This window comes from Manis pentadactyla, chromosome 3, assembly GCF_030020395.1.
Source record: "Manis pentadactyla isolate mManPen7 chromosome 3, mManPen7.hap1, whole genome shotgun sequence".
In the NCBI taxonomy this organism is placed as follows: Eukaryota; Metazoa; Chordata; class Mammalia; order Pholidota; family Manidae; genus Manis; species Manis pentadactyla.
Window position 1 is genome coordinate 108,335,766 of NC_080021.1, and position 21,758 is coordinate 108,357,523.

Sequence of the window (21,758 nt, forward strand, 5' to 3'; positions counted from 1 at the left end):
GGCCTCTGCCCATATCAGAAGGATATTCCTATGCCATGACTTGTGTGGACATAACTAATGGCCTCTTGGTTGTTTTTCCTGCATGTACTGCAGATCAGCAAACCACCAAAAGCAGCCTAGAGTGTCTCTTTGCAGCCTATAGCTAGCTGCAGATGATGGTGAGCAATCAAGGCACCTACTTTACTGGACATGCATTACAAAAATGGGTGCAGTAATTAGGAATAAAGTGGAAGTTTCGTGTACCATGTAACCCTATTGGGGTAGGCATGATAGAGAGGTACAGTGGTTTGTTGAAATTTGGCCTGTAGTTGGTCACCAATAGTCTATGGGGCTGGTCAGTTTGCTTATGGAGAGTGCTACAGCATTTGAATGAAAAGCCCAAAAGGAGCCTTGAGCCCTGTGGATATGCTAACACACATTGCTCCTTCTCCTATACAACTGTATGTGCAAATCAAAGAGAAGTTATTGAAGCCAGCAGAACAACCTCCTGCTGCCAGCCCCAACTGTGTTATACCCTGAGACACTGTTGAGTGGATGTGGCCCTGAACATTTCAACACATGGACCAGAGATAGCTGGCCCATCTGGAATCTTGGGGAAAAGACCTGGAAGCTAGCCTCCTGTGTATTTTTGGAGTAACATAACAGTGGCCCCCAAAGATCATAGTAGTGTACTCAAAAGGTTCTGGAGGTAAGAGCATCTTGTGGGGAAGTTTTTTTTTATCTTTATAGCCAGTGCATGTACCTCCCATAGCCATATATATTGAGCCAATCTATACCTCCCACAGGGAGGGGGTGAAAGTCTGGTATACTAGACCAGGAAGAGATCCCATTCCTGCCACTGTCCTATCACAGGACCACTCTCTTGCATGCATCCTACCTGATGGACAAGATTTGCCTATGCTGGTGTCATTAAAACATGTATCTTATTGCCCTTAAGGTTATTTTCTTCTGCAGTTCCTGTGGCCTGGATGTGTCCCGGGGCTGCAGCTGCTGTGTGATGATTGCTCTGAACTCCCTACCTCTTCAGCTACTGCCTGCCTGTGGAATGGGCAAGCTATGGACTTCATCTACACAGGACTTGGAACCTAGCTGAATCCTCTAGCTTATGGATTATCATGATTTTATTGCTGTTGGTATTGTATGTTATTAGTTTGGTTACAATGCTCCAGTTTTCTCACCCAGGAGCCATTGCAGAGGATGCAGAACAAGGAGATTGTAAGGTGAGATTTCTGGAGGGGTGGTCTGTGGGTAAAATTGCAATATTTCAAGAACCTCTCACCTGGCCTTTGTTCATCTTCATAGCAATAGGTGTTTCCAAGGGGTGGAGAGAAGTAGTCAATCTCCATATCAATAGGTAATTACAAGGGCAAGAGGGTATATCTGGACAGGAGACGTTGGGTGGAGCGTCTTCTTCTGCAGCCAGGTCAGGTGAGACTGGGAGAGCAGAAGTGGATGACTGTTTGTAAGAAATAAACAGGTTTCTTTTACTTTATTTCTCCTTTTGTCTGATTTCAGTTTCAAAGGTATTTTGCCCTGGCATTTGCCCCTCCTGTCCCCGAGTTACAATATATAAAACATATAATATGTAATTATATATGTATTCTGAAATAGGTGCAAGTTGAGCATTTCATTAGGGATAACATGTTAAATTTCCTGTTTTCTTTCTTCTTGCCAGCTAAGTAACCATGACAGAGCCATTCTTTATGCATCAAATTAGCAGAGTAATTGAATAATAGGGATCCACTTCCAGTGGGTCTTACCACAAAATTAAGGTGTGTCAATCTTCAAAATAAATAGCCAAATTTATTTATTTAACCAGCAAAAGACTTATTTGGAAATAGCCAAATAATTACAATTTGGGACAAACTTTGGCTGACTATAGAGAAGTGTGTGCCTTTATAGAGGAAAAGAGGGAGCTGGGAGGCATTGTTTTGAGCAAAAGTTCATTGGAGGAGTTCCAGGGGTTCCGGTGGCCTCTCATTGGATGGTTGTTGCTGGGCAGGGAGAAAACTCTGCCTTCTTCCTGCTGGGGTACATAAAGTAAGTTGTGAAGAGTAGCTAGAACCTTCCGATACTGCTTACTGACTCATTCTGAATTAGGTTTTCTTCATTCGTTTTCACAGGGGATTATTAATGGCGTCCCTAAACTCTTCAGGGTGTGGAATAGAGTGGACAAGAACAGACTAACAAGACCTTTTGAACTCAATACTGAAGCAAACTCTCCACTGGTTTAGGCCTCTCTCCTTTCCTCTCCTTTCTAATTTAAGAAACATAAAGTCATGTACTTTGTGCAGGCGCTGTTCATAATTCTCCAAGGCTCTGTTCACAATTCTGTAAGTATACAGTATTAATTCACTTAATCTAATACCAGGACCTTGTTAAGGACATCACTACCATCTTCCCATTTGATGGGTGAGGCACTGAGGCACAGTGAGATTAAGTAAACCTCTCAGTCATTTGGCTGTTCAGTGAGGGAGGTGTAATTCCAGCCCTGGCAGTCTGGTTCTAGAATCAGTACTTTTAATTAATGTTCATTGCTTCCTTTCTTTGTATTTATCCCTTTAACCTGAGATTATGCAAACTGGAAAGGGTTAATGCTGAAGCTGATAAAACAAAAACATACTAGCGAGAGAATTTCTGTTGAAGACCCATAGGAAATTCAGTGGGCCTCCTGTTTCTTTAAACTCTCGCTTTCGTTCCGCAGACACTTTGCAAAGCAGGGGGCGGCTCGTCCACGCTGCCCAGCGCTACCTTCCTCCTCCAGCCTCGCGGGTCTGCGGGGCCGAGAGGGCTTCTCGGGGTCAGTAACCGAACTCGTTCTGGTTTGCTTTCTTCACACCCCAACCACTGACACACACGCCCTCCTGGGAATGGCGAACTGTAATTAACCCTTTGGCGTCCAGGAAGACCCCGCCGGCGGCCGGGGGCCGCTAGAGCAGGGCGGGGTCCCCCAGAGTCGGGCGCAAGGAGGCCGGGGGCTCAGGTGGGGGCTGGCGCGGCTGCGGGCCTGCGAAAGGCGCGAGCCCGGTGCAGGGATGGCGTCCCGGGGGTGCGGTGGTGCCTCCTGGCCCTCCCCTCCCAGCACGCCTTCCTCGCCGCCTCTCGGGTCTCTGGGCCGCCGGCTGCCGGGGCGCGCCAGGCAGGAGCTGCCCTCTCACTCCGCCTTGGTTTGCTCCCCCGGCTTAATCTTTAGGCTACTCCGCCGGCAGCCCCAAGGAAACTGCAGCCCTAGGGCAGGTCGGTGCTAGCGGCTAGTTTCTGGGAGGAAGGTGGGAGAAGCTGGAGGGGTGAAGGGGAGGGAAGAGAGAGGAGGGAGGAGAGTGCCGCGGCAGACCTGGCAAATTGTGAGCTGCCTTCCCTCCCCAAAGTGTGGAGCGGGAGCGCGGCGGTGGAGGCGCCCCCTCCGCCACCAAACTCCAGGGGCTCGGTGGAGCTCGGGCCACCTCCTCCTCAGCGAGGAAAACCCTCTCCCAATAGATTTCGGCCTGACTACCCCCTCCCCATTTCTTTCTTCCTCTTCCTTTTTTTTTTTTTTTAAAGACACATATTTCTGGCTTCGGACCTCAGACAGCTTGCTGCAGCCCGAGCCTTCCTAGGGCTCAGCTCTTTGGGGCTGCCCATCCCTGTGGCTGCGAGAGACGACGCGCGTCCGACGTCGGGCGAAGAAAAGAAGAAAAACTTGTCGGAGGGGTTTCGCCAGCCCACGTTAACCCTCCTCCCGCAAAACCAAACCTCCCCCGGGAGCCATCCCAACACTGGGGAAAGTTCCTCCTGAGCCGACAGCCCTCTTGGATTTGGAGGCGCCAGCCGCGCCGGCTGTGGAATTAGATTTGTTTTGAACCTAGAGGAGCGCATCGCGTGGGCTCAGAAGTCACTGTGCGGGCACCGGGGTGGTGCCGCCCGTGTGGAGCAGAGAGTTAGCGAGCCCCGGTTGCAAGTGGTCTTTCCTGCCCGCGTTTGCCGTTCTGTTTGGGGTGAGGGCTGTGAGTGCCGTGGCAAGTCGCGAAGAGACCCGGGAGTCCGGAGAGGACTGCACTGCCGCTCGCTTTCCCTTCTTCCTTTTCTCAGCTCCGGGTGTGAAAGCCCAGCGAAATTTACAAAGGCCTCCTGGTCCAGCCCAAACCGGTCTGCAGCTCTCCGCCCGGCTGTCCCCATTCTCACCGGGAGCCCCCCGAACACTGGGCGCTGGAGGAGGACTAGCGGGGAGGCGAGGGAGGTCGCAGCGGCGGCATGGCGAGGTTCCCGAGGGCCGACCTCGCCGCTGCAGGAGTTGTGTTACTTTGCCACTTTTTAATGGACCGGTTTCAGTTCACTGAAGGGGAGCCTGGAAATCAAATCAATGGTAAGATGCACTTTCGTTGGCTGATTTTGTTCGCAGCTGAAACCTCTCTGGCACTCCCATTCTCAAGCCACCCCCATCTCTCATCTGTCTGCCCTTGGGAAAGTTATTGCAATTGTTTTTCGGGTAAACTTGGGCTTCCCACCTGGGGAGATGAGAGTTGGCTAGAGAAGGATGGTGGAGACTGGAGTTTTTCTTGAGGATTTCGGGCTTGCTTCATCTGAGCGTCAGGGGTGGTACCGTCTCCCCCAAGTCACCAGGGAGGTCTCTGGTGTAAGAGCAAACCTCCTTCCGTGGATACCTCCCCAGGAGCTGGCATCCCTGCGCTATATCTTCTCCGGCCCCTCCTCCTTCCCTGCTGCCCAGACAAGCTGAGCGAGTGCGTGATGGGGTCCGTGGGTGGGGGTTGTGGTGGCAATCGGGATTCGCAGGACTCCTGCTGGAGAAAATCCCTGTGACCGCACCTTCCTCCCGTAGGCGATCCCCACCTAAGCTCCCTCTCCGAGTCGGGCTGAGCGTGCAGTGGCGATGGGGCGGGGTAGGTAGGTGCTGCGGGGCGCCGAGGAAGGAAGGCGGTGGCAGAAGTAGGGCGGGGTTGCCTCTGGTAACCATCCCCTGGCCCGTCTTCCGGCCCGCCTCGCAGACAGGGAACATGCTGGGGATTCCTTCGAGTGCCCTGACATTGCCCCTGCCGGGATTCCCCGGCCTCAGCATCTCCCCAGTGGCTGCTCCTCCTGCTCCTGAGGCTGCTCCAGCCAGGTGCGTGTCCGGCCGGGAACCGCGCCCCTCGGGCTAGTTCGGAACCCGCTACACCTCTCGGCCCGCGTCGCCTGGCCTCTCCGGGCGAGGCGCTGCTGAGCCGGAGGTCCAGCTGCCTCGAGGACCTTATCCAGTAGGAACCCGGTGCCTGCTCCCTATTTCTGCCCCTTAGGAAGAAAGTGAAGAAATAGGTAGACAGAGACCTTGGCAGAGATTTGTGAACTCGGGTAGACTTCGAGAGGCGATTAAATGAGCAAAAAACATTTGGAAGGAAAAGAAAAGGAAACAAAAACTTCTAGTTTTGATAACCAAGGTTTTGCTTTGTTTTGTTTTAATTCTGAGAGAATAAAATGGTTAGGTGATTCCTCAGAAAGTATACTTGCATCCGCAAACATCAAATATGTCTCAGATGGAAGGCTAGGGAGGGCACCTGGGCCTTCCAGGTGTGGTGAATCTTGAAGGAAGTCCTTGAATGAAGTTTTACAGGTTGAGACCTAGAAGACAGTCAGAACACTGTGCCTGCCCCTGGTGTAAATTCTTATGAAGGACAGATACTGACTCCCCGCTACAGTTTAGATTGGAGGGGGTGTGTACATTGGGGCATCGAGGGTGGAGAGCAGGTGGCAGCGTGATGACAGCGCTTAGGTGTGGATAAAACGCAGATTCCCGGGATGTTGATTTGTCTTTTTCACATATTATTGTTTTTCATAGATGCACATCGGTTGTTCTTGACCAGGTATTATTTATATCGGATCATACCTTCTGCTTATTTTTCTGATACATTTCATTGGTTAAAAAAAAAGTAAGATTTTTACCTATTGGGAAAGCAACACATTTATTTGAAAAGATACAACAATACTTTTCATGGGCATCTTAATGTAATAAATAAATGCTTAAAGAAAGCAACTTAATTCATCGCAAAGGAGGTTAGAGAGTTGTGTGCACCGAAATGTACCCGAAGTTGTTTATTGGAAAACTTCTTTGGCATTGGAAATAAGTAATGTGTTTTACAGTTTAAAAAAAAAAGTCAGTAAATGTAAATTTTCTTCTGGACTTTTTTCATTAATAATGTTAATTATTAATAATGTTAAATAAAAGAATATATATACAATGAATTTAATATTCGAAGTTCTCAAATTGAGAATGAAATTGATTCACTCTAAAATTGGCCAATTAAAAGCCTTTTCTTTGGGGAATATAAAATATCTACATTGTTCAACACAAGATACAGGTATTATGGTATTACAAACCAACCCAATATTTCTGGTTGGAAACTACTCTAGAAATCCATATATTTATAGGATTGAGTAAGAAAGGAAGAGTTTTAAGTTTCTAGGCAAAACTTTGGGAGATGTATTACAAACTGAAGTAGCTTCTTTCCTAGTTATCAGTCTACATATAGTTTCATGAAACAATCTTGGAATTAAATGGTCAGCATACTGAGTATATAACATATAACCATAAAATGGAAGAAAACATATAGTTTCCTTTGTAAAGTAGTCTAGCTAAAAGTTCGGTATAAGAACATTGTTTAAAAAGATAAACACTCTTGAAATTTGGCATATAGCAATCAGGATTTTTATCACAGACATTGTGGCACAAGGGGAAAAAAATCTGATTTTGTAACAGTGGCATTTTATTATTCATAACTTTAGAAGTGCTGCAGTTGACTTTATTGCCACCAGAGGGCAGTCAGAGAAATTGCTAATTTCTAATATTCCCATTCTTTCCCAAATCTCTTAAATTAATGAACCTTAATATTTTGTTTTCCCTATATGAAATATTTCTGATATTTCAACTCTCCATTTATTGGTGACTGGGAATTTACAGTAATGAGTTATTATATTCCTATTTTCCTTGAAATTAAAATATTCCCATTTTTCTTGAAATTAAATATTCATTCAACATTTATATAGCACTTCCTACATGTAAAGACCTATACTTTGAATACATTCTTGTGGTGTAATGAATACAGTGGGAAAAAAACAATCACCTTGCATCATTGTTGGAGATTATGAAAAAATTATTATGGGTTTTCCAAGAATATAGCTTTAAAATATCTCTCTTATGATTACATGTTCATTATCATATAATGAATTTACTCTTAGGATTGAGTGTACTCCATGTATATCTGAAAAGTAATTGCTCATAGTAAATAGCATTTCTCAGCACAAATATTTAGAGAAAAATAAGCTTTAGAATATTCTAAATTGTGTAAGTCTAAAATCATCTATTTATCCTTTTATCATCCTAAACTGATTGAAAATCAGCTTACTAGCATTGTCAAAGGAGAAAGATCTATAGTCTTGAAGAATTCTAGAATTTAAATGAGCAAAAAAAGTCCTAAAAATATGTAGTTGGATTTTGGCCTGATTATTACTCTTAAATGTGACTTAATGCAGCACGTTTATTAGCATATATAGAGAACAAAAATAGTTTAAGATACCAGGGAATTCTTCCTTTTTAAACTTTCTAATATTGCTATGTTCTAGAGACAAGTAGTTTATTTTTAGCAAACCATTTACATTTGTTTCAGTTGTTTCTTTAGTTTGATCTTTTTCTATTATTTTCTGCTCTCATTGGAGTTAAAAAAAGTTTTGTAATGTTATTAATTTGTGGAGCTTTCAAAGAGAATATCTGTTGAGACATACTGTCACTAGTATAAATTTTCTGTTTGCATATAGACCTAGAGCAAAAGATTAAAACAGAGGGCTAATTCAAATGAATATTCTCTATAAAATGGACATGGGTCATATTATTGGGCATATCTGATGGTCACTTTTTATTAATCGATGGTTCAAGACGGCATACAAAAATTTTTAAATACAAAACATGGGAGTATTTTCTCTTTACAAAATAGACACAAGTTTTAGCCTGAGATTGAGTAAGTCTTTACTGAGACATAAATGTGATCTAGAACATCTGTATCTGGGACAAGGCTTTTAGTTCATGGATATCTGCATAGAGATATGCAATTAGTATAATCAGGACAGTTTGATCTTCTGAGACAGGTTCTTATCAAGGAGAATGGACTTGAGTTAAAACTTAATAATAGGAGATAGTAATTTGCTTCAAACAGGTTTCTTCTTTGTAAGAATCAGATACTTTCATGCAAAGTTGTAGATAACATACATTATTTTCAATTAGTTTTGTCTCAGTTTTTTTGCTTCCCAAAAGATATTTCCTATTATAGAAACAGTATGGTTATAAAGATGAATAAATTGATCAACAACTGTAGTCATGCGATCTAAAGTCTTGGACTATTTCCCTACTGCATTATATACACTCTCTTCACCATAGCAATCAAGACCATTACTATGTGGCCTCAGCCTACTTTCCTGCCTCTCTTCTGCCTGTTTTTTTTTTTTCTTTAAATACTCTAACAGTGCTTCTGTTAGAAACAGTGCTTTCCCTGTGTTTCTACCTCTTTGCCATTCATTCTGCTCCTTCTTCCCTAATCCTTCTCCTTCCTTCCATCTTTCTAGTGTTTCTTACAGGCTTATCTCAAATGACAGCCTTTACAAAAGTATGTGATATCTTAGAACGCTTTTTAATGCCTTATTGGGTACTTGTTTGATGCTACTTGATATTGTAGGAGGGTTTTTTGGTTGCTTTTCCTTCCCATTTCTGCATCTTCTGCCTATCTCCTTAGGCCTTACCACACATTCTTGAGGTCAGGGTCTGTTGTCATTTGTTTCTGAATTCCCTATGGTGTCTACCTATAGGCTTGCAATAAATAGTTGTTGAACTGACTGAACTGAGTGAGATTATAGTTGAATTTGGATTGTTGACTTGAATGTCATTTTTGGAGACTGTTTTATGCTTCTTACTCTATGACTGTTTCCATCAATAAGATGGAAATGAATTGTAGTTCGGCTTCACAGAAAAGTAGTTTAAAACAAGAGAATAGGATTTGGAGGGCTGCTGCACTATCCTAATGCTTTGGGTGGATGATATTTACCTAAATCTATTAATAGAATTTTCAAAAGTTCATCCCATCATTCTTCTATTCTTCTGGTTTCTGATTGAATGTTCACTTATGTTCTTAACCTAATATATGCATACACATACATAGTGATGTTCTGTTTTTGGTGGAGATTAATACTATTAAATAATTTTAGTTCTTTGTGAAATTACTTTTGAATTGAACTGTGCTTAGGCTTTATGCCATTAACTTCTACTGAAGGAAGTTTTAAAAACATGATCTCACAAGATTTGTCATGGTGGCTGTCCCAGAGGGTGGTTGGGGGTGCTGTGCACTGCACTGCAGAGTGTCTACTCCCTGAGAACCAGAGATGGGGGGAGACAGAGAGAGAGAAGGATGGCTGGTGTCTTAATAACAGATAGAGGTGTTCTTCCTCTAAACTGGTTTGTTTGTATCTTTTGGATATTATGAATAGTGACCAGACCGATTATTTTTTAAAATTGGATTCCTTGAAAGCTCAGAACACTATTTGTGGTTCACTGCTGACAAGTACATAAACCTCTGGCCTACATTTTGTGCACTAGCTTACCTGGATCCTCATCTTATTTTTCCTACTCTTATTTATCTTTGTGCAGTTTTTCTCACTTAAAATCAGGTCTCATATTTGATTGAAAGATGGGAATAAGTAAACAAAAAGTGATGGCTATAATACATAAAGTTATATGTGACTAAGTTGCTTTTCAGCTTTGTTTTAATCTTACTAATTCCAGTCCTCAGCCTTTATCCTGAGCACATTTTCTCAAAGCTTTAATTATGTCTTTACAGTCCTCCACTCTGAGAAGCCTTTCTTCTTCGCCAAGGTTCACACAGGATGTCTGCCCTCACTATCCCCCAGACAATGATTCTGTTCAACTGAGGAAGTTACTGCAGATTGACAGGCTAAGTAGTGAGTCTTTCTTAACAGTTTCTCCCACTGTTTATTGAGTCATGTAATTGTCTGGCCAAATTAACAGAATAATATCTGAGGAAAGAGTAGAATATAAAATATTCTACGTTGTGTTGTAACCAGACTTTGACCCCACTCCAAATTTGTTCTTTGGATATGTCTTTTATTTGCCCTCTTTAATTAAAAATGTGGTGAGCTAGGAAATGATGGTACAGATTTGGGTATTTAAATAAAATGGAGGTCTTGTCAGGGCCCATTTGGAATTAGTATAGTCTATTAAAAACTATATCTGTGAACATGGGTCAGAAACTGCATGACCTTTATTGAAATGCAGACTTTTCTTCCCTTCCTTCAGAGGCCATGCAAACAGCCCTCAGAACTAGTAGCTGTCCTTCTCCTCCAGATTAGGCCCAGCTGTGTTCACTGTTTCTACTTTAGGCGCTATAGCAAAGGGTGGCCTGTGATTTTGTTGAGACAGCATCAGAAAGGCAAAGGTGCAGAATGACTTTCATTTTACATTTCTGAAATCTGAATACTTAGTTCCTCCCTCTTCCCTACCTATTATTTTTCACTCACTAATTAGAAATTTTCCCTCGAATCCAAATTGCTCAAGCTCTCATACTGTAGGTAAGGTGCTTCCTTCACAGAGGATTTAAGATTATAGAGAAAAATAAGAAGAATATGCCCTGTGGATAAACTGCCTAAGAATCCAAATATTTGAAAGTCAATTTTCTGCATAGTCCTTGGATTGCATATGACAGGAGAAGTCTAAATAAAGTTGATATACTTTCTGCTTGGTAAATATCCCCTGGTTTATTTGGAATAGGATAATTTATTCTTTGGTTCAGTTGGAATGTGGAACATTTAACAAGCAATGGTGCTTTTGGGGGTGTAGTTATATTCTTCTGTGTGTTTGTGTGTCTGTTTGTAGTAGTAGCTCCCAGCCTTTTCTCTTTGAAACTGTAATCTGAACATCAAATAAAATATTTATTTCCATAAACACTGAAAGGGGAGTAAGATTTGGAATTTATCATTTTAGAATATGAAATTCACAAATAATAATGATTTTTAAGGTATGAAAAAGTCTTATAGGTGCATTTCCTATATAGCTCATGTTGAATCTGTTACATGTATTTGCTTAATTCTCTCCAAAATACAGACATAGACTACCATGGGCACAATGAGCCTAGTTATTTAACTGGTATATTTTTGTTCATTTTTTGGTCATAAGAGCCTACTGACCTTACTGCAGGCATGGCTGGGATCAAGTCCAGTGTTGTATCTCACTTCTTCTGATTGTACACCCCCCTTCTCCTTTTGCTATCCATTTCCTTCAGTACATTGAGAAAGGTCTATACGTGAATTACATCAGTGCCATTTTCTTTGCAAAATATTCATGAAAAAGCACATATGAAATGATTTGGTATACTGAATTCTATGCTGGTCCATAGATTTATGTACTACACAAGTATAATCATTCATGAAATATATCACCTGATATTAGCTATTTTAATTTTGACTATTTAATATTTATGTAGGTACTGGGGAAATACCTTTGAATTTTGTTTTGTAATTTAACAATGCTAATATACAATCAACTTGTTATTAATTTTATGGCATTGATTACTAATTCACATTGTATTTTCGATCTACTTTTTGGAGTTTTAATTGCAATTATTTACAATTTGTTATATTCCAAGAAACAAAAATTACACTAAATTACATATTGCTGTGTATTTGCATTTTTGTTCTTTAGTTCTTGTTTGTTTGAAATGGGAATACACAACAAAAATTTAAAGAATATTTTAACTCCTATTTGAAAACTCTGATACCCTGTAAAAATAAAGTTGACTTGTAAGGTTAAAAAAATGCCATATCACATTTCAGTTTGAAAGTATTCTTCTTATAAAGATACTGCTTGATGTTCTATAAAGATACTGCTTGATGTTTTATTTTCATAGCTGATATAACATCACAGGGTATTATATATGTTACATATTGTTTACTTGTTTCTGATTTGATTTATAACTTGGATTTTAAAAATTTTAGATAGTTTTTTAAATGTCCATTTCTTTTATTCAAATTAAATAGATTATACGAAAGCTTTTTGTTTGACGTAAAGTATAAAAATATTTTCTGTATTAGAATATTGTGGTAACATTTGTTAATATGGCAAGACTTGCAAAATTTGTTGGCTATGCTTTGAACCAATTTTGATTGAGGCTGAACTGCATAATAATTCACATCACTTGCTATTTTGTACCCTTGTATTGCTTGTACTTGTGCTGATCCTAGTTTTCTTACAGTTGATTTACCCAAGCTTCCATCAGCGAATAATCACTGCTGTTTTGAACACTGATACTATGTTTATCCATGCCTATGTCTCTTCATGTTTACCCACAAGGATTGCTCAGTCTATATTTAGAGATAGAATTCATGGGTTATTGGGCTTGTGAATGTTCTACTATAAAAGATAATTCCTGGGACAAGCCCTGCTAGATCTTACAAGATTAAGTACTTCAAAGATAAAAGGGGAAAACCCTGATAATTACTCCTGTCCAGACATCACACAGTCTTAATTACTTTAGCTTTATAATAAGTCTTTATATTTGGTGGTGCAAACTTGTCCTTCATGTTGTTAATCTTCAGAGTGTTCTAGCTATTTCAGAAGGCTCTTTGCTTTTCCAACACCTATTCTAGAAGAAAATTTAAAGATACACTAAAAACTCTGTTGGACTTTTGATTGAAATCACATTGAGTCTCAGGGTCATTGGGTAGAGATTTCAATTTCCAAGCAACTTGGAGATGTAATTTCTTTTCTACAACATCTAAAAGTCAGAACAAGTACCATAGTGCTTCAGAACAAATTGTTAATAGTGGCTATTTGTCAGTGACCTTTTTTGGTTGAAATGATGTCCTTAGATTGAGGCTCGTACTATTCTGTTGATCACCACAAAACTAACCATACATCTAATTGTTTCTTAGGAAAAACAGGGGAAACCATAGGTTAATTGAAATGAGCAATTCAACTGAGGGGAGGAATGTTAATTCCTAACTTCTTAGGAACTACCACAAAAGAGGGTGAGTACCACACAAATAATCCATGGAAATGATGACATTTTTACAGTGTCCCTTTTTGTAACCCATCTCTGGACCAGCATATTAGTTCTAAACAAGACTTTTAAGTTTGCCGTTTTTTAAGAAAAGCCTGGTGAGAACCTCTGGATTTGGGATTCTCTTGCAAGTTTGCTTTTTAGCTAATTAACACCAATTCCACAGGAGATTTAAATTTAAAGGAAATGCACTTTACAAATTGCTACCATTTAAAGTTAATAGATTTATGATTTTATTTAGACTACAGGCATTTATAAATGAGAGGTTTGTAATATGCTTGATTTGAGAATCCTAACTTCACCTCCATCTCAGCACAGTTTATAACTGGGTATTGCTTTGATTTAGATATTTTCTCATCAGGAGTAAATGGACAAACTGGCCAGCCTGATTTATTTCTTTGTTATTTAGCCTTCATTATCTTTCTGACATCTGTTGTTCATTTCAGATATTTTTAAAAACAAGCATGATTCAAAGCCATTTTGCAGATTATAGTCTTATTGTCTGGACATTGCAAAAGAGCTTTACGCAGGAAGCCAGATTTATGCAATCTCAGTTTTGTCAAGCTGTTTTTAGAAGAGAGGTTTGTGAAGTAAGCACAGCCAATAAGAAGCAGATTTTTCTAAGACCAAGCACTGATGTTTGACTTCAGACTGCTTTTCTCCATCCCCAGTTCCATCTTCCTAGCTCTGGCAGGCCACCATCCTTTCTGGCCTAGTTTAGTTCAGCTTCCCACCTTGCCTCCAAAAGTGTCCTGATGGAATCCATTCTTCATTCCATGGCCTGAAAGATCTTTCTGAAATGCTATTCTGGCCGTGTCACTCCTTGTTGAAAATGCTTTCCAGCCTAGCTGTTGCTCTCCCCTCAGCAATACAGTCCAGCTTTACCTCTCCAGTTTCAGATTCATCACTTCTTCCCTCCTGCTCTCCCAAGCTTCCCACTGCTCTGTCTCTCCCCTCTGAAACTGCACATGCCATTCCCTCTTCTTGGAACACCCTTTCCTCCTCTTTTTTGGCCATTTGCCCTTCAGGTCTCAGCTTAGATTTGAGTTTTGGCATATTAATTATTTTTAGTGGTTCTCTGCCAACTCTAAGTCTGAGAGTGTCTTGCCAAAGTGCATGCTACATGTCCTCATCCTATCACATCCTATCAATAATACCATAAATTGTGCCTGCGCTTGACTGTACGCTGCCCTAGGCTAGTGGCCATATGTGGCCAATCACTATTACATCACTAGCTCCAAGAATAAGAAGCCCTTTTTGCAAATTTCTTCATCAAAAGGATCTTGTTAGTGTTCCACTTGCATGATGGTGCTATATTTATTCAGATTTATCACTCATGAAATATTTTTGTACCTTATTTCTACAAATTTTTCATTGGGCCGCATTTCCAAATCATAATTTCTTTAGCGTGATGCCTTAGATTTAAATATCAGTGACTCAGATATATAGACAAACCAGAGGTCAAATCATTTCTGAGTAAGAGAATTTGTTTTATGCATGTGTGAAAAATTGAGAATTCATTTACAAATGGTGATTTAGCAATGATGAAGTCATTTACTAAGCTAGGAAGAATGGAGAAGGGGATCCTTTACTAATATACAATCCAAGAACTTGAATTGTCTGATGAAGTATTAAAATTGTTTAGTTTTGTTTTTTTGCTTTTCTGGAGAGAATTCCATAGTTAAAACAGATATATGAATAGACAATGAATGAAATAGAAATTTGAGATTTAACTATGAAATTTGCCTAAGCTGCTTTGCAGGTGGCTCACAGCTAAAGATGCAAACTGGGAAATAGTCCCCAAGATTACAAATTTAAAAGATTCCTACATACAAGTCACTGGGCAGCCATTTAAATATTTTTTCAACAAAAGAGTCTAAAAGATCTCTCAGTACTGTAGTCGGTGATGTGTATGTCCTTTTGTCAAGGTCTCAAATGTGATTCCCTTACTCAGGTGATAACAGTTTTGCTCGGCATCCTTCTTGTACTCTACAACTTGTATTTGTTGTTCCTGAATACATTTTTCTTACTCTGGTCTTTCTTTTTATTGTTTTTCTAGACACATTTTCCAAAGTACTTCTTATTTTCCCTATTTATTTTATGATGTGAACATCTGATAGTTTTATCTGCTCCGGCCTCTTACGCCTTCTGGAAGCGCCTCACCATCATCGATGAAGGCCCTCTCTCTCATGCTGAGGCTGCTCTCCTGGGCCTTTTCTCATAGTGTTGTGTTTCTCCAGACAGTCAGCATGTGTCCCCAGGCTGACTACCCTTAATATCCCTTTGTCAGGGACTTCAGGCCAATTAGCCCTTCCCAAATGTTACATTCAGATTTTAGAAGAGAGATGGTCTGTTTTGTTTTTTTTTTCTTTTCTTTTAAATAATTTGGGTGGTTACTGCTTTGGGAAGCTAAAAGTCTGAAGCCATCTTTCAGTAGTCTTAGACTTCCCAATAGCACAAACCAGAAAATTCTAGTTTTGAGTTGAGATTTATTGCTTGTCACCAAGTCTTGGTAAATACATCAGAGTTTTCAATGGTATCGCTATTTAAATAGTTATTTGATTGAGGACTGTTTCTCCCACTAAATTGTAAGCTCTGTGAGGGTAGGAACCATGTTTGTTTTACTCTTCTTTTTCGTTGTCTTGTTTTCATAGGGCTTGGTATTTAGAAGGCACTAAATAAGTACTTGTTAAGTGAGTTTTCTGCATGAGTTTATTTGGTAGAGTGTCATCTCAGTGACCATTAAAATAACTCGGATTGTAGACATCGGGTGACATTCATGAGAGGACTCGAGAGTTGTGACTATAATAGACTCTTCCCTGTTGGTTTTCTTAAGTAATTTTTTGTCCCCTTCTCATTTTGCACATTAAATTATCTAATCCGGGTCTTATTTTTCTAATCTTTATTTGTGTTTAATTTGGTGTCTTCCTTTCATTTGCCCTGCAGTTCCTTTGTTTTATTTTACTTGTGGGTACAGATAAACCCTCCAGGAAGTAGAAAGGAGAAAGCCTTAACTCTTCCCTGATGACACATCATAGCTTTTTGTTAGTTCATTAAGTTCATTAATCTGTACCCAGAATTAACAAGCAACCCCCCCCCAAAAAAAGCCCATTAAACGGACATTAGTTGACCCATTGCCAATGCTTATTCATTTGATTTACTTAATACTTTTTTATTGGGATTTTCCAGACCATTAAAAACTTAAAAATAGTAAAATTAGCACCTAGCATATAGTTGGTTCTCAATTTAAATACTGTTGACTTAATTATTGAATAAAAGTCAAACAAGTTCTATTTTACTTCTAATAAATGCATGGACTCATTCCTCCATCCATTTATTTATTCAATGACTAATCAATAATTTTTTTAAATGGATGGAAGTATAAATCAATACCTTTATTAGAAGATAGGCTTTTGAATGTTAATTGGAAACCTAGCCATTCTCTCATATTCTTTGAATGTAAGTTGAGGACTGTTGTAAGTTACACATTTATGTGTGATGTGAGCTTTAAGTATGTATGACATTTCCATGATATGCTTTGAAATTCCTTTATAAAGTTCAGTTCTCCTAATTTTCATAATAGCTCAGTGTTCCTCCAATGGGATCATTTTAACTGGAAGATGTTTTTATTCAATCAATTTAATTTTGTAATTCACTGTTTTAGATAAGAATGAAGCATGGGTCCTAAGCTTAAGGAATGTGATCTACAGGGGAACTCTGTCCTGGATACAGTGTGAGTCTAGTGGGAGAACTATGACAAACCTGAGACTAATGCAGGGAATAATGCTCGTGGGAGCAGCAGAGTTGAGGAGGTGAGGGTGGAGGACAGGCTCTTTGTGTGTGTGGGGGGTGTGGTTTTAGCATCCAACAGACTTGTGGGTGCTGAAGGATGCTTCTCATGCTGCACTCGCTTGAGCCCAGACCGTGGCTATGCCATTTACCAGTTGGGTGGCTTGTGCAAAAATAACCCATCAAACCTCTACTTCTTCATCTGTAATATAGAAGAAAAATTACTTATCTACCTAATAATAATAACTACAATGAAAATTTTCTGTTCTCTGAAGGTTTGGAGGGGTTACCATAGAAATAGAAGGAAGTGTAGAAGCTGTGAGTTGATGGAAAAATATAAACAAGAGTAAGAAAGTAGGGCAGAGCGAGGCACAGAGTCTCTGCAGAATGGCAAGCAGTCTGAGGAGGCTTTCATTAATAATTTTAAAGTATTAATAACCAAGGTATCCATATTTCAACCTGTCAGAGATAAATCTATATCCTCTTTGGCTTAGTAATCACATGCAGGGGTACTGTTGTAGCTTTAGGAAAAATAAAGGCCTGTTAGTGCTTTGGAGGGCCGCGTGAACATTAAATGGCACGCACTGTATGGCCAACAGGCTGCGGCTGGCATGATTAGGTCGGGAATGCAGAGTGTTCCTCTTTGGCAGAGTCCTCCCTCTCACTCAGCAATAGCCAAGGGCACGATCTGGATTTGAAGAACTTATTCCAATAAAACATGCATTAAAAAAACACTCACAGAATTTATTTTGAACGAACTCATGTTGTGTAAAATGAGATGAAGCTACCGGAAACAGGTTTGTGTTCTTGGCTGGGCCGGGAATACAAAACAAAATTCTGCTGTGTCATCACCTTCAAAGCAAGAAAATACTTTGATCTTATTAACACACTTGCTTCTAGGGATAAATAAACTGCCTTATGGGATTACACAATTTCCTCGGAAGATGAATTAACTTTTTTGGATAATGATGTTTTGTTTATAAGAAGATCCAGAATGCTACCTGTGTCTTAGCAAATTTATCTGAGAAGGAAAGCAATACATGTCTAAGAGGAAGACAGCTGTTCTAAGATTTCATCAGTGAATGGGATATAAGAAATGTCAAAGTAAGAAATGAATGAAAATCTTTAAAAATCTAGAGTTCTCTGAGCATTTTATATTTAGCCTTTTTTTCCAGAACTACATGGAAATCTTTGGTATTTCAGTTGAGGCCGGCCCTATACATAAGGGCAGTAGAGGTGCGTACCTTATGGTGTTATTTGAGTGTGATGAATGACTCCTTATTTCTACAGTAATGTCTTCTACACTAATATGTCAGTGGTCATTAACTTTAGAGGGTCTGTCATCTTTCATGTTTAGGTAGTGTATCTTGGAAAATGTCAATGTCAGAAGGGGGTGCAGTGGTCACGCACTCCCTTTCTTTGTGAAATCTGTGTAAAACAGGCATAGTAAAGAGATAGTTGTAGTGTCTAGGTTCAAACAGACCAGGAAGGGTAAGAACTCCCTAAGAATGTGTGGTATGCATGCCTCTGTGAGGGGTGTGTGTGTGTGTGTGTGTGTGTGTGTGTGTGTGAAGGTGTAGGGGTTACAGAGGCAGAGGAGCAGAGATACCTAAAAAGAGACTGGGAGAGAATTGCTAAACAGGTGGGTGGGCTTGAGGACCAAACCAATAGACAGTTTGTCTCTGTATGCACATAGTGCAGAGTGCCCAGGGCACCATTGAAATACATGTCTGCTGATACATTGTTTCCTAATATTATCTGACGTGAATATAACTTCAGGATATCCAAATTATCCAGTTGGATTAGCTTGTAAAATAAGCTAAATGACAGAGATGACTGAATTAAGTTGAAATTAGTATGCCATTACACTGGTGGCGATGGTGACATTTAGTCCTCAGAAGAATTATTGACTCATTTGCAAACAGTTACTAGATATAGTCTATGTGTCAAACATTGTGCTATAAAGAGAGAAAAAATACAGACCTTGTCAGATAGAGGTTACAATGCAATATTGAAAATAAGAAAGTGAACAGATAATTCTAAGAGAATGGGGAGTGTGTGTGTGTGTGTGTGTGAGAGAGAGAGAGAGAGAGAGACAGACAGACAGACAGACAGAGAAAGAGAAAGAGAGAGTGGAGAGTGTGCACACAGGAGCTTTGGGGGCATAAGGCTTAGACTAGAGGGTCAGGGAAGGCTTCCTAGAGGAGCGTGGTTCAGTCTTGCTTTGAAGTGTGAGCAAGCATTAGGAAGGTGGGGAAGGTGGAGATACATTCCAAACAAAGAGAACAGCCTGGGGGCAGGAGACCATGTGCTCTTTGGGAAACTGTGATTGCTTGTGGGGTAAGGATATTCCTGAGACTAAGAAAGGTTTCATCTGTCATAGGCAGATGTGGAACTCTCCTGAAGGTGACAGCTGGGCATAGTTTTGTCAGCTGAATGAGAAACTCAGGTCTTGTAGCTTTCTCTAGTATTGTAATGGAGAGCAGATAGAAACGTGCAGAGTTGGAGACAGAGTCAATTTAGGAACTACTGAATTAAAAGGATGAAAAGTAATGAAGCCTTCTACTATGGGGAGAGAGTCTAAGATAATTCCCAAGTTGCCAGGTGCTTTAAGGAACGGAGAAACAAGTTCAGCTTTGGTCTTGTTGAGTATTGAGTTGCTTGTGGGCAATCCTGATGCGGATGTCGACTCTACCAGGAAGACTTGTCAGATGAGACTGAGATGTTGAATCAGCAGTGTATAAGCAGTGGTGGAAACCAGCCAAAAAGCATGGATAGACAGCGAAGAACAGAATTTAGGTCAGAGTCCTAGAGAAGCGGTCTGTGAAGGGTGAGCCAAGGAGGGAGCCCAGGAGGGAGAAGGAGGAGGGGCGACCCAGAGAGCAGGAAAGCAAGTCATCAGACCTGAAAAGGAGGGTCAGCTGAGGGTTTGCTAAGATGTCTGCATGGAGGAATGGGGGCTGGCTGGTGCCAGATTCCAGAAGGACCAGTGATGAAGGTGAGAGGAGGAAGTAGTGACATGGATGAAGCTACAATCTGTAAAAAAGGCATGACTGGGAAAGAAATGATGAAGAGGAAATACCCAGAGGGGGCATAGTGGCAAGAGAGGGTTTTGTTAGAGTCCGTGTGAGCCAGCCCAGAGGCATGGGGGAAGTGGCCAGTAGGTAGATAGGCAGATTGAGAATATAAGTATGTTATAAATACAATAGAATTGTTAGAATTGTTGTCTCTGGGAAGATGATCGCAATTCTCCCAAAATGCAGTTTAACTTGAGGAACCCTTAATTTTATCCCATGTTAGAAAGTTGCTGTGATTTCTAGTAAAAGTTTAAGTAAGGCCTAGATGATGCCACATTTATGTAACCTGAAGTTATTAAGTCCATGAAATCTCTCAAATAAAATAAATTTTGTTGGAAAGAGAATTTCATCTTAAAAGTTGCAGCAAGAAAAAATGAATAAAGTTTCATTTATTTTATCACCTAAGTGTGGCTACAAAATGTAGCCTGATAAAGAAATAATAGTTACATTAGAAAAAAGGGTATTTAAAATTTTTTTTTTAGTTCCAGGCCTTTTTTAAATTTTAAGCCAACATCACACCCTGAAGGAAAGACATCAATGACTTCATGGTTCTTTTACCAATAGGAAGACCAGGAATTAAAATAATAAACTGAGGAAAGAGGGTTGTTTTCTCTCACTGTAATTGATTTTTATGGCTGTTTCCAAGGTGAATTTTTATAGTGGTTAAAACACCCTGGTACAGAGGAGGTGCTCAACAAATATTTGTGAACTGTAAGTTTTCTAACATTTATTTGTATTTAAGAAATCAAGGGATTTAAGGGTCAAAATATCTTTCATAAAATCTTTGGAACTCTCTTCTCACTAAGAAGTGGTAAACTCTTATAAAAGAGATATTTATTTTCTCCAATATTGCCTTCAAAGTGAGTGAGTTAGAGTTTTTATCAACAGTTGCTTTATAAAGTTGTTAGAAGGCTTTAAAAGGACTGATTATTATCATCTGTAATATGCTACCCAGTAAGACATTCCTGATCAGCTTGAAGTTAAAAAAAACAATCCATTTTACGCAAGTTTGAAATTGAAAACAAGATCAAAAGTTAGAACCAATAAACCTTTCTTATCTGTAGGTTATCTTTCAGGATGTATTATAAGTTTGTATCTCTTAGTAATTGGAACATGGCTTCCCGCCCTCAGTGTGTGCGCGTGCAAGTGTGTGTGTAGGTGGAGGAGGGGAAGCAGGGAAATAAATGAGTGGGGAAGGAAATCACCGATGAAAAATGACACAGCTCAGGTCATCTTCTGATAATGGAGCAATATTTATGGGTGTACCATAACATCATTACTTAGTTTGTGTTTTCTTAAATTATCTGGCCTATTTTAACTTTGTAATGCATTGCAAAAACCAAGACAACAAAATGCAAAATTAATGAAAACTGTTTTATAAGTCATGCATAAATGCTAATGTAGACTATAAATGTGTATCCATCTATGGTGAGCCTTCAGCTTGTAACTGAATTTGTTAGGTCATTTATCATTGTCTCTCTATGTAAATTGCTTTGTCATGTGCTTTTCTGTAAATCAGAAACAGAGTCCTCTCCTCTCTGTTTTTATTTAGTTTATTTCTCGTTTAAGACTCTTAATATTTAACCTGACAAGATATTAATCAAAAGTCACTATCATAAAAGCATTTAGTGTTTCTATCACGTTTTAGTGAAATAAGAAAAAGATTGTTATAGTTCCATGAATTTATGTAACTTTTTCTTAGTAAAACTTGCAGGCTCTAAAATAACTCTTGTGTTTAAAATAGCTGATGTAATGCTTTGTTTATATATGAAAGAATTGAACAGCAATTTTAGGAAGCAACCTAAATGTC

The 21,758-nt window shown here is 39.8% G+C and overlaps 1 protein-coding gene and 1 long non-coding RNA gene across 5 annotated transcripts in view; one reads left to right on the plus strand and one right to left on the minus strand.

Annotated features, from left to right (window-relative positions):
• Positions 1-1,783: 1,783 nt before the first annotated feature.
• On the minus strand, positions 1,784-3,628 carry LOC130682923 (uncharacterized). Of its 2 annotated transcripts, none has more exons than XR_008996376.1 (2): positions 3,494-3,628; positions 1,784-2,026 (listed from the first exon to the last, which is right to left on the minus strand). It is a non-coding gene; the product is annotated as an uncharacterized LOC130682923 (long non-coding RNA). The 2 variants fall into 2 exon arrangements; XR_008996377.1 differs by having other exon boundaries at positions 1,784-2,774; positions 3,494-3,616.
• A 493-nt stretch (positions 3,629-4,121) lies between these two features.
• The window catches only part of PLXDC2 (plexin domain containing 2), a 437,738-nt gene continuing 420,101 nt past the window's right edge, over positions 4,122-21,758 (plus strand). The window contains exon 1 of one of the 3 annotated variants that reach the window (XM_036880911.2): positions 4,122-4,342. In XM_036880911.2, coding sequence (XP_036736806.2) covers positions 4,231-4,342 — 112 coding nt within the window. In that variant the 5' untranslated portion in view covers positions 4,122-4,230. Of the gene's footprint in view, positions 4,343-4,975; positions 5,099-12,954; positions 13,051-21,758 lie in introns of those variants that run through there. The other 2 variants (XM_057498266.1, XM_036880912.2) reach the window with 2 other exon arrangements.